Source organism: Siphateles boraxobius, unplaced genomic scaffold (genome assembly GCF_051911475.1).
Source record: "Siphateles boraxobius isolate OS27281-9 unplaced genomic scaffold, OSU_SipBor_1 204, whole genome shotgun sequence".
NCBI lineage: Eukaryota > Metazoa > Chordata > Actinopteri > Cypriniformes > Leuciscidae > Siphateles > Siphateles boraxobius.
This window is the reverse complement of record NW_027508816.1, coordinates 2,015,538-2,029,250: the sequence shown is the minus strand read 5'-3', so window position 1 is coordinate 2,029,250 and position 13,713 is coordinate 2,015,538. Positions and strand designations below refer to the sequence as shown.

At 45.4% G+C, this 13,713-nt stretch overlaps 1 protein-coding gene across 1 annotated transcript; it reads right to left on the bottom strand.

Moving 5' to 3' along the window:
- Window positions 1-10,958: 10,958 nt before the first annotated feature.
- On the bottom strand, window positions 10,959-11,954 carry LOC143745418 (trace amine-associated receptor 13c-like). Its single transcript, XM_077237521.1, has one exon. The coding sequence runs from the start codon at window positions 11,952-11,954 to the stop codon at window positions 10,959-10,961; it is 996 nt and encodes a 331-aa protein (XP_077093636.1).
- Window positions 11,955-13,713: the final 1,759 nt, after the last annotated feature.

The window sequence follows — 13,713 nt, the reverse complement described above, 5'->3', positions numbered from 1 at the left end:
TGTTAACCGATTTTCCATCTACCCAATCTCCAATTCTAGACATACTTAAACAGATTTTCAGCGACGTCGGCGTTCCCCTCTCCGCTGATAAAACCATGGGCCCTTCCACTTCGCTAGAATTTCTAGCTATCACACTCGACACGATCAGCATGCAAGCTTCTCTCCCCCTCGAAAAGCTTCTAAGAATTAGGTCTTTCTTGGAATCTTTTTCTTCTCTACGAGTCGTATCTAAGCTGGACATGCTGCCTCTGCTCGGCCACTTAAATTTCGCCATGAGAATTATCCTCCAAGGCAGGACTTTCATTTCTCGGTAGTTAACATTGGCTCATTCCGTTCCAACAGCTAGACCAGTGGTTCCCAAACTTTTAACAGGCATGTACCCCCTGAGACTGTCACGGTTCACCGTCTATCTCTGCACTACATTCACCAGAATCCTCTTTGGCGCATCTGCAATTACTCTCCCCTGAGTATTATCACCTGCACCTGCTCACAATCAGCAGCCTCATTAGCAAGCTCCATAAAAACACTCACCACAGCCTCAGTCTTGGTCAAGCCTCCAACAGGAACAGACCATTACCCATTGTCTACCCATTCTCTCTCATGCATCCAGTGTCCGCTAAGTAACGTATACTCACCTGTGAAATACTAACCTCTGTATCCTTGTTCCGCTGTCTCCAGAAATCCTGTCTGAATCCATGATTCTGACAGACTGAATCCATGAATCCATGCATCCGAGATCTGGTATTCACCTGAGCCTCCTGTGTTCACGCGGATTTCACTTGCTCGTGACTGCATCTGAAAGAGAAAAGACAAGTATTAATGAACTGTGACTGCTTGACATCAACTAAACCTGAAGAGGACCTGCTCACCTGTAATCTGCCCCACACGTTGTGCTCTTCACTGAATCTGCACCTGAACTTTGAATACTCACCTTTGCACGTGTGTCACTTTAAATAAAACTGTGTTTGGATTCACTTTCCTCTGTCTCCGTGCCTGTATCCTGACAGAAGGCTTGACCATCGAACTGCTATGAATCCTGCACAGCCCGAAGACTGCGCTTCTCTATTTTCGACCAGAAGAGTAGTACTCTGGAGAAGTTTGCTAAAGTTTACCTTCACCTTTACCAGGATGGGAGCTGGGTTGAGGACTTCCTTCAGCAGCAGTTCTGGGGCGGGTTCGACGATCCACTCGCCCAGATACTGCTGTGGGATGATATCAACCTACCTCTCATCAAATTCATTGACCGCACGCTGTTGGTGTGTGGTTCCTCACTCACCGTGGGAGACATCCAGCCCGAAATCCACGTCAGTCTTCCCAAGCCTGCACGTCACGTCACGACAACCATCAACCCAGCTAACTCTCTTTTCACCCCACCGCCCATCATCCGTAATTCAGACGCCGGCCCGCCAGAGCCAGCCCCATGGGTTCCTCGCTTCCCCGCTGTTCAGCCTGAGACTCTCGTGTGGCCCCGAGCCCGGACGCTGGTTTCTAACAGTAGGGACAGGTGGGCAAAAATGGCGGATCCGGCGCTCAAATCCATGCGATCAGCACTAAAAACAGCTTCCCTTCTCCGGTCCTCAGTCCCAGGTCTTACTTCCATCTTCAGCACAGATCCTTCGCCGCTGGTCCTGTCCAGCCCAGAGCTTCCTTCGCCGCTGGTCCCGTCCAGCCCAGGGCTTCCTTCGCCGCTGGTCCCGTCCAGCCCAGGGCTTCCTTCACCGCTGGTCCCGTCCAGCCCAGAGCTTCCTTCGCCGCTGGTCCCGTCCAGCCCTGAGCTTCCTTCACCCCTGGTCCCGTCCAGCCCTGAGCTTCCTTCACCGCTGGTCCCTTCCAGCCCTGAGCTTCCTTCGCCGCTGGTCCCGTCCAGCCCTGAGCTTCCCTCGCCGCTGGTCCCGTCCAGCCCTGAGCTTCCTTCGCCGCTGGTCCGGCCCAGCCCAGATCTTCACGTCACGCCTGCAAAGCCAGTCTTCGAGCTGGTCCTGCCCACGTCTGCTGATCCAGAGACTGTTCCCTTTCCTGAGCCGGTGTTTGTTCCTGAGCACCAAGAACCAATCTTTGTACCTATCAAATTTCCCATTAAGATTTTGGGGGGGAGCAGTGCCTGCTAGGGGGGCCGCGGATGTCTCTCAGACGAGGTTCCCAGTGTCTCTGCCATGGCCACCCGAGGGGTCTTCACCCCCATGGCCACCCGAAGGGTCTTCACCCCCATGGCCACCCAAGGAGTCTTCATCCCCATGGCCACCCGAAGGGACAGCTCCGTCATGGCCACCCGAAGGGTCCTCACCACCATGGCCACCCGAAGGGTCCTCACCGCCATGGCCACCCGAAGGGTCTTCACCCCATGGCCACCCGAAGTGGCTTCACCCCCATGGCCACCCGAAGGATTCTCACCGCCATGGCCACCCGAAGGGTCCTCACCGCCATGGCCACCCGAGGGTCCGACAGCTCCGCCCTGGACACCCAAGGGTCCGACAGTTCCGCCCTGGACGCCCGAAGGTCCGACAGCTCCGCCCTGGACGCCCGAGGGTCCGACAGCTCCGCCCTGGACGCCCGAGAGTCCGACAGCTCCACCGTGGCCATACCCGCTGCCTGTTCCGCCCTTTTCCCACGAGCTGCCAGCTCCGCCCTGGAGGCTTCCCGTCCTGTGCAACCACGCCCTCGTCAGCCTCCAGGGCGCCCACCCTCCCACCCCTTTGGATGTTATACGGCGCGAGGACGCGCCTTCGGGGAGGTTCACCGGTTCTATCTGCACTACATTCCCCAGAATCCTCTTTGGCGCACCTGCAATTACTCTCCCCTGAGTATTATCACCTGCACCTGCTCACAATCAGCAGCCTCATTAGCAAGCTCCATAAAAACACTCACCACAGCCTCAGTCTTGGTCAAGCCTCCAACAGGAACAGACCATTACCCATTGTCGCCCGGAGTCTCTGATGCATCCAGTGTCCGCTAAGTAACGTATACTCACCTGTGAAATACTAACCTCTGTATCCTTGTTCTGTTGTCTTCAGAAATCCTGTCTGAATCCATGTTTCCCGAGATCTGGTATTCACCTGAACTTCCTGTGTTCACGCTGAGTTTGCTTGCTTGTGACTGCATCTGAAAGAGAAAAGACAAGTATTAATGAACTGTGACTGCTTGACATCAACTAAACCTGAAGAGGACCTGCTCACCTGTAATCTGCCCCGCACGTTGTGCTCTTCACCGAATCTGCACTTGAACTTTGAATACTCACCTGTGCACGTGTGTCACTTTAAATAAAACTGTGTTTGGATTCACTTACCTCTGTCTCCGTGCCTGTATCCTGACAGAGACATTATAAATCTTCTGTAGTACCCCCAACACCACCAATTGTTAACAACAAGTTTTTTAAATTTTTTATTAATATTTATTTTTTATCAATTTTCTCGAGAATAGTCATAAACACATGATACAAATCTCATCAAAAGTTAACATATGATACAAATGTGCTGAATATAATGATTTTAAACAGATATGCACCCAATCTCACACACAATAGCCCCACAACACATATCCAACATCTCATTTAAGCTATTGTTAACTTTTCACATACTGATAAGTATTGCTTTTCACATATGATAACATTGTATATTTTCTTAACTTCTCTGCTTTAAAATAATAATAAAAAACCGAACACAATAACAATAGTAAACTAAATAGTAAACAGTAAACTAAATTTTTGTAAACCACACAGAATGCCACCTCTCCATCCACATCACCAGTTTAATCAATGTGAGGGATGTGCCTGGATGTTCTTACATAATGCAGCGATGTTAGGCCGAATTGGGGACAGTTTCAGTCTTAGATCATTTTCCACAAACAGTCTGTAACTATACTTGGTCTTAAGGCAGAGCAAAGCTGAGAATCCAGTCTCACATAAATACGTTGTAGCAAATGGCATCAATGTCTTAATCGCTCGGTTTGCCAGGTCTGTATACTCTGCCCGCAAACTAATCCAGAAATCTGTCAGTGTCTTCTGACCGAAACTCGATTCTGACCGACCCGTTCGTGGATATTTCAATGAGGCTCTCTCTCTCGAGCATAGGAAGCTGGCATGTGTTGGGTAACGAAAAAGGTTTACGAATCCATGTGTCGTGGTTGTCTGTTTCGGGGAAGTATTTGGGTAATTGCGCTGCCAAGACGCCAACGTGTTTCCGTATGTCACATCTGACACTGTTGGCAAGCCGTATGTTCCACAGAACATAAAATATTATTTTTATTTAATTTTTCGTGTTCGCATTTATTAGGAAAAAAACAATGTTACGGACGTGACAGTTCTCCGTTACGGACATGACCGCTCTGAAAGCGACTTTAAAACTTTCACAGAGACCTCAAACAGAAAGCACAAAGCCTTTCTTTAAAGTAAATTTAATTTTTTATTAATTGTATCTTAATTTTAATCAATGTTCATCAACCAATTGCATGGATTTAATAAATAAGAAGTAAATATATGAAGGTAAAATGATGACAAAAAATCGCATGCGCAGGGTAAGATTTGTGAAAGTGTACATAAGATTGCAAGCGTAAATTACATTTGCATGTGCAAGACAAGATTTGTAAAGGTGTAAATCGCCCTTCAAGTGTAAGAATTTTTTTTTTTCAGCATATAACTGTTATTCGTAAGTGTAATTCATGTATTTTGAAACTGCTGCTTCATGCTAATGCAAAATAAATAGGATCTGTATTCTTCAGACTTTAATTTTTCCGCGCTTTTTTTTTTTGACACGGTTTTTGCGCACAAATGCGGCCAAAAGCACTGCAAGTCTGTGAACAGCATTTTGCAACCGAAAACAACAGAAGCAGGAACTGCAAAACAGATTAATTGCGTAAAATCAAACTTTGTGTAAAAAAAATAAACTGTTGCAAATGTCTACATGACTTGTTGTGTGCATGAGGCAAAAAGTTTCAGAAATAACCCGATTTGTACAGTTGCGTCTTTCTTTTACCTGCCGTTACAGTTTTGGCACGATTCTCTCTCTCACTGAGTTTTGCAAGCGCTGTAACGGCAAAGAACCACAGAAGCAAAGATGCAAGTGAAGGATGTTTAATCTCAGTCCACGGTCAGATAACACACAACAATACTACTGGTGACGCAGGGACGAGATGGTCAGGAGTCCGGTGAGAAGTGACGAAATGAAGTGAAGATCCAGGTGAGGTGATGTAATCCACGGCCGGTGATAATCCAAGTGAACACGAACAAGACACGAGCTGAAACGCCGACAGGTGGGACCAACACACACGAGGGACTTCATACAACAATCTGACAATGAGAGGAGAAAACGGTGAGCATATGTATATATGTGTCTGAATGAGCTGCAGCTCATAGACAAGAAGGAGACAAGAAGGAATCAGTGTATTTATAAACCGTGACAAGTGCGAAGAGCAGGGCGGGTCTACCTTCATCATGTAGCCAATCAGATGAGCTTCTCGCTGACACTCGATTTACTCTGATCTGATTGGTTCAATAAACACGCCAGTCACCAGAACACATCTTTATCTTCATTTTGCTCAGAAATGTTCTCATTGCCGAAATGGTACTTTTAATGCACACAAGGCAGACAGGAACCGGATGTCCGTTATGAGGGGAAAAAAATGTCTCATAAAAGGTCAGGAGCAGCAGCCTTGTGCAATGCTCCAACAAACAGCATGGTTGTGCTTCGGGTAATCTAAGACTGAGTCCCAACTTGAGATCCTTTTTGATGCCATCACCTCCTCTCTCTCCCACTTCACTTCTTGTCCGCTCTCTGTACTGTAGAATTGAGATCCTGAAGCCCAGAAAGCACCCAGAACCTCCTTTTTAAGAGCCAGAGTCCTCATTGTGAGATTTGCAGTCCGTGTCAAGGTCAGGTGATGGGGCTGGTCATGGATGACATTGTTAATGGTAATTGGTGGTTTTTTTGATAGTCTCAAAAAAAAATTCAAAAGCTGTCACTAGGGCGATACTCTTTCAAAGGTATATCTCTGTTCCTTTTTTGCCCCTAAAGGTATATATTGGTAACTAAAGTGTACATATTAATACCTACATGATATTAGTAACTTTCTGAAAGGGCACCATCCCAGTAACAGCTTTTGTACTTTTTTTTTCTGAGAGTGAAAAAAACGTCTCAGGTTACGTATGTAACCCTGGTTCCCTGATAGGGAACGAGGCGCTGCGTTGAGACGCGGTGGGAACGCTCTGCGTGATTGCGTCGTGAAGCACGTGTATAATCAGTCCAATGAAAGAGCGAGACGTCATAGGCGGGTGACGTCATAGACCAGGAAGCTATAAAGCACCCCTTAAAACAGACCGCGACAGCTTCTGAAAAAGCCTGAAGCAAGTCGATCAGGGTATGCAGGAAGTATGGCAGGAGAACGCAGCTATCAGGGAACCAGGGTTACATACGTAACCTGAGACGTTCCCTTTCAAGGGAACTCGAGCTGCGTTGAGACGCGGTGGGAACCCCATACCCACTACGCCATAATGAGAAATGCCCGTTCTGTGTGGAGTCCTTGTGCACACTAGGAAACAAGCAACCTAGCCCCGGGAGGGGAGAGGTCTAGGTCGTAAAATCTGACAAATGTATGCGGTGAGGACCAGCCTGCCGCATTACAAATGTCCTGAAGGGAAACACCTGAAATTAAAGCCTTAGAGGCAGCCATACTCCTTGTAGAATGGGCGCGGACAGCCATAGGTGAAGGCTGTCCGGCCGCTTCATAAGCAAGTGAGATAGCCTCAACTACCCACTTGCTCATTACCTGTCTAGATGCAGGGCAACCCTTCTTGGTTGAACCGAAGCAGACAAATAACTGCTCTGATCTACGCCACAGGGCAGCTCTGTGAACGTAGTCATCCAAAGCCCTAACGGGACATAACAGATTGAGACTTTCCTGATCTGGGGTATTGAAAGGTGGAGGGAAAAAGCCTGCAGCACAATAGGGCTCGCCACATTAGTGGGGACCTTAGGAATATAACCCGGCCTAGGGTGTAAAAATGCTTTCACAATACCAGGGGCAAATTCCAAACATGAAGGAGCCACCGACAGGGCTTGCAGATCTCCAATTCTCTTGATAGAAGAAATAGCGGGTAGAAATAGAGTCTTTAGTGTAAGGAACTTCTCTGAAACCTCTTCAATAGGCTTGAAGGGAGCCAGGGCCAGACCCTCAAGTACAATGGCCAAATCCCAAGCCGGTGCTCTAGAGTGCAGTGCAGGCCTCAGCCGCAATGTACCACGAAGAAAACGAATAATAAGAGGATCTCTCCCCAGAGAAGAAGCCCCCAGAGGGGAGCGATAAGCAGATATAGCCGCTATGTACACCTTCAAGGTGGAGGGAGATAATCCAGCAGAGAAACAGTCTTGTAGGAAATCGAGAACTGTACCAACCGGGCAGTTAACAGGATTTAAAAAACATTCTCCACACCATGTAGAGAACAGCTTCCATTTCAATGAATATAGTTTCCTCGTGGAAGGAGCTCTGGATTGAAGGATGGTCTCAACGACCTCAGTCGAGAGACCGGATTCTAACAGCTGGGCCCCCTCAGAGGCCGAGCCCACAGTTTCCACAACTCCGGGCGAGGGTGAAATATCGTGCCCCCTGCTTGAGATAACAAGCTGCATCCACGCATTTCGTAAAGGTGCGGGGTGATAAACCTAGGCCGAATGGAAGGACCCGATATTGGTATGCTTCGCCCCCGAAAGCAAACCTCAGGAACTTCCTGTGATGAGGATGAATTGATACATGAAAGTAAGTGTCCTTCAAGTCTATTGTGACAAACCAGTCCTCGGACTGAATCTGTGATACAATCTGTTTGAGTGTAAGCATTTTGAACTTGAGTTTCTGAACTCTGCTGTTTAACTGATGCAGATCTAGAATAGGACGCAACCCCCCATCCTTCTTGGGAACGATGAAGTAACGGCTATAAAACCCTGACTGTCTGCTGGGAGGAGAAACCCTTTCTATAGCCCCTTTTTGCAGAAGCGTCAGTACTTCTTGCTCCATGACCCGAGCCTGCTCTCTGTCCACCACTGTGGGAAGGACCCCTTGAAATCTGGGCAGACGAGAACCGAACTGAATTCTGTAACCCTTTTCTATTATATCCAGGACCCACTGAGAGATATTTGGCAGTAGTTTCCACGCTGCCAGAAATTCTACTAAGGGGACCAGTCTCTCGAGACTGGCCTCGGGATTCGGTTGTACTGACACTTCGGTGCCCTGAAGCGGCGAACCGGCAGGGAACAACCGAACTGACCGTTCTACGACCCTCCTCGGAGAATCGTATGGGGACGCTGACACCTCGGTGGCCTGAAGCGGCGAACCGGCAGGGAACAACCGATGTGGCAGCGCTGCGACTCTCCTCAGAGAATCGCCCCCCAGAGGGCGCAGAGGATGAACAATTTCTCGAAATCGTCCCTCCCCGGAGGGGACCACCCTCAGAAGCTTGACACCCTGGGCGTCAGGACTTCTTCTTAGCCCAAGCTTTCTTAGATATGACAGTCCTCAGATCTTGCCTACCCCTAGCTGGCCTGGACTTCGACCGGCAGCCAGGTTCCCCAGATTGTGGAGGAGCCCGAGTGGCGACGCTCTGTTTTTGATGCACTCTGTGCTGTGAGGAGCTTGAGCTTGGACGAAACTGCTCGGATTTAATAATCTCTTTCCGCCCAGCAGTCTCGGGGACATTGAAACGATTCAGTGAATCGAACAACCATGGAGGCTGTGTTTTAGATGGTAGAAATCTTTCATCTAATTAACTCTTTTTAATAACACTCTGAGAATCATCGGCTGGCCATTCAATATTTAATCTAGCTACAGCACGAGATAAAACCTCCATAAGCTCCTCATCATTACCGGGGGTATGAGCTGGCGAAGACTCAAAATCCCCCATATTAATACTGACGACATCCAGATCCTCAAAACTGGATAGTCTCAGCAATGGTGCCCCGACCTGGGAAGGAGAAGCCGCAGCGCAGGCTCGTTCCCGGGCAGAGGCACCGGATCCAGCAGGTAAGGGTTGAGAAAGGGCTGGGCCCGTCTCAAGCCCCGCTACTAGATCCATATTCGAACCCCAAGATGAAAGCCTTCACTGTGCCTCGGCAGCAGCGGGACCCGCACCAAACCGTCCTCCTCAAAGAACGCCCGGCGAGAGCGGAGCGTCCTCACGGACAGCTTCTCCCAATGCTCACAGTCAGCTCCCTCGAGAACTGACTGGGCATGCTCCACTCCCAAACAAGCAACACAAAGCTGATGTGTGTCCCCACCCGTGATGAAACGAGGGCAAGGGACAACACAACACTTAAACGGAGTTCGAGTTCCCTTGAAAGGGAATCAGTGTTTCACTATGCATGTGGACATTTAGCTGATCCTTGATGTGATCATGGGTAGCAACACAAAGTTGATTCTGGACTAATTTGATCTAATATATTTTTATAATTTGGCTTAAGTGGTTGTTTTAGACAAGTATTAATTTAAATTGCATTTTGCAAAACTAAAGTATTTGTTTCAGTACTGGGTGTCTTTGGCCCTGAGAGTGAGGTAAAAGGCATCTCTTGCCACCTTATATATGTCCCACGTAATTTAGCTCCCACCTGCTCCAACACACCTGCCTGGAAGTTTCTAGTAATCCTGAAAAGCAGGTTCATGTGTGTTTGATGTTCTGCAGGACAGTGGGCCTCCAGGAACAGGATTGGACAGGCCTGTCGTAGTGAGCACAGTTTTTTGTATTTTATTTTTTTATTTTTTTATTTTTGCCATTTTGGTGTATTCAGTGTTTTACAGTCTCCAGGACAGGTTTGAGGAACACTGCTCTAGACAATAAAACTGTGTACTGTATACTCACATTGCATCTAAGAAGTTGCATTACAGAAGGGAATATGAAATGATGGAAGAAGTATCCGTATTTATAATATATTTGTTTGAACTCATACCACAGCTTGGTTTGGTGTGTAATATGAAGCAGATTAGATATGCCATACATGCTTAATAGGCTTTACTTTTTCGGTCACTCATCGAAACAGAAATAAAGAAAGCTACAGGCACACTGGGTTCCCACTCATTCCAGCAAAAATTGCTTCTATTGCGTGGACCCGACACATCACTGAGAGCTGTGAGCCTAAATACAGTTGGGATTGTTTGACACTGTTCACTGAATCATAACATCTTCTCCCTCAGAACTTTATAAAATGAAAGTGAAAATATTGTTCCAAAATATATATATATTTGTATTATTCAGGAACTGAATGCACTAAATTTCAAAGGAAACATAATTTATGGAACATTTCTGCAAGTTCGCAATTAAACATTCTTCACGTTATTACCATGCATATTACTTTGATGAATTCAAATCTTTTTTTTTTTTATTACATGCTTAACACTGTATAAATACAAAATAAGTGTATTACTAATTGGACGTTAATTGGTTCATTCTTTTTTATAAGGCTAAAAAAAAGGCAGAAAACCGGATATATGAAGAGCTTAATAATACGTATTTTTATAATGATTAAACATTACTCTTACCCATCATCAATCATTTAACTTCATGTTGTGAAATTTGTCTCAATTGTTTTACTGTAAGTGCAAAGTTACCATGGTCATGCATCAACATATATTGTACCTTGTTTTCTTCTAAAAAATAGATTTCTTTAAACTAAAGATTATCTTTGTAATAACTGTAATAAGAGTTATTAAAAGAATAAGAGTGTGACAAATATTAAATTTACTTTTAACATCTACCTTCCAAGCAGCACCAATACAATTTTGCTGTGCTTTCATGTTCAGACATAGTAAATGGAGCAGACAGTATCACTAACAAATATGCTCATAATATACATGTTAGACACCATATTCAAAAAACAGCTGTTACATGCCATCCAGTGTTCTATAAGGATGTGCTTAAAACAAAAACTTTAATTTCAAAATTTAATTTGGAGACACATTATCTCATTTACATTTGCATGAGAGTGTGATCATTTCTCCTCTGGGAACAGATTTAAGTATTCTGATGAAGGTTCAAATATTTTCAGTGTCAAAATGTATTTTGCTGACAGTCTGAACCATCGATAAAACATTGCATATATAATTGGATTCATACCGGAATTCATGCATATAATCCAATCCATTACATTAATTATAAGAGAGTGATTTTCGTTTTGCCCCAAAGAAAGACTAGTTAAATAGCATGGCATCCAGCAAAGAAGATAAACCAGTACTACAATCCCTAAGGTTCTTGTAGCCTTCTTTTCTGATTTGGCCTTTTTGTCTGTGACTGAATTTAAATGCTTAGCTTGCCGTTTTGCTACAAAGCAGATTTTCACATATAAAGGAATAATTATACAACAAGGTGCCACTAAACAAACAATGGAATCTAGTATTGTATTTTCAAACTTAACAGAAAGAATGCATTCTCCAATACATGTGTGGTTCATCTCTGGATACAGTAAAAACTCATACAACAGATAAAAAATATATATAAAGGAGAATAACCAGTTTACAACAATAGAAACAATAGCTCTGTAATTATTGACTCTTATTGGATATCGCAAAGGGTCATTCACAGCAATGTATCGATCCACAGATATAATAATCATATTACCAAGAGATGCTGTGAGAACCACATAAAGAATAAGAGGAAATATTGAGCAAAATATTTCTCCAAAGTACCAGCATGGCTCAATCAGTTTCATTCCCTGCACTGGCATGAGAATCAGTCCTGCGATCAGATCAGCCACTGCCAGAGAGAAGATCAGCACATTGGTGGGAGTGTGGAGCTGCTTGAAGTGCGAGATGGAGATGATCACCAACAGGTTCAGAAACACGGTGAACACTGATGTTACAGCGATGAAAATGTACACAATAATGTACTCTACTTCAGGTCGGATACTTCTGGTACAAGACAAATTGTTGTTTGGAAAGCAGTATTGGATTGTTTGATAGTTGATGTTTGTCAGTCCCCGGTTGGACATTTCCATGATAGATCTATCTTGGAGTGTAGACTCCAAATGCTTGCCACTAATATGACTTTTATACTTTGATACTTACGGAAGCTCTGCGACCACCTCATTTTACTGTGATGTTTGAATATTCAGCTATCAACCAACCCGCTACTTCAATATTCATAGACCTATCAGATCATATCTGATCTATATTCTAAAAAAACTTTCTTGAAAGACTGGTCCTTGAAAGCTTTTATATGCTTTTATATATAATACCAATTAAAGATGGAAGTTAAGAGCATTTAAAAAAATATATATATATTCCAGTATAAGACCAATTGGAAACAGTGAGTCAGGTAAATGACTCAGAAATCAATTGCAAGTGCAATAAACAGTTTATTTCAAGTTCAGTCAAGTCACCTTTATTTATATAGCGCTTTTTACAATACAGATTGTTTCAAAGCAGCTTTACAGAGATAACAGGAAAATAATGCTGTAATAGTATTGTTAAATATAAAATTAAATGTCCCCAACTAAGCAAGACAAAAGCCAATTGTGACAAAGGCGAAGAAAGGCGAAAATGGCGACAGGCAAAGAATGGTGGCAAGGAACCAAAACTCCATCAGGTGACAGAATAGAGAAAAAAACCTTGGGAGACCCAGGCTCAGTCAGGGGGCCAATCCTCCTTTGGCCAATGAAAGAACAGTGCATGATTATGATTTAGGCAGTATTATAGGTCATATGGGATCAGAACTTTCAAAATATTTATCCAGTTCATCTGGTTCGGGGTCGGAGTCATCACGCCTGTATGGAAACGAGTTTGTTGAGGTGTTCATGCGGTAAACCTTGGGTTAAACAGAGAGACTAATATTAGCGTAGACGCCATCCTTTTATGATGTACAAAGTACATCAGGATTTATGGGAAGTGTTCCCGGTTCCAGCTGATCTAAACGTCTCGGGTTACGACTGTAACCCTCGTTCCCTGAGAAGGGAACGAGACGCTGCGTCGAGAATCGACACATTGGGGAACGCCTTCAGCGTGACGCGTCTGAAGCCTGTATGGAACTAGTCCAATCTTGATTGGTGTTGCGTCATGACGTCAGCCGTGACGTCGCATGTGACGGTGAGCGAAAGCTATAAAAGGGAACCAGATCATAACAATGACAGCTTTTGATTGGTTGAAGCAAGACTTACTCAGGAGCGCTAGAAGTGTGGCCGAGGGACGCAGCGTCTCGTTCCCTTCTCAGGGAAGGAGGGTTACAGTCGTAACCCGAGACGTTCCCTTTCGAGGGAACTCGCGCTGCGTCGAGAATCGACACATTGGGGAACGAAATGCTCACTGCGCCACACTGAGAGAATACGCCCTGGTGTGAAGCAAACTGGCACACTCAAGACGAGAGAACCCATGAGCCCGGTGTAGAGGGCAGATCCAAACTGTAGTGTTTTATAAAAGTGTGAGGGGAAGCCCAGCCTGCAGCATCGCAGACCTCTTGGAGGGAAACTCCTGCTAGCAGAGCCTTAGAGGAAGCCACTAGTGGAGTGGGCTTTAAGCACCAGAGGTGAAGGCAAATTACGTACCTCGTAAGCTAAAGAGATTGTTTCCACTATCCATCTGCTACTAGTTTGTCTTGAAGCAGGTGACCCCTTCCTAGGGGACCCAAAGCACACAAGTAGCTGGTCTGATTTCCTCCATCCCAAGGTTCTTTGCATATAGATCTCTAGGGCTCGGATCGGGCACAGTAGATGTAACTTCGCTTGCTCATCCGACACATGCGGTGGAGGATGGAAG

Excerpts from the sequence above, each read along its gene's own strand:
- LOC143745418 (XM_077237521.1), bottom strand. The coding sequence starts at position 11,954 with ATGTCCAACCGGGGACTGACAAACATCAACTATCAAACAATCCAATAC.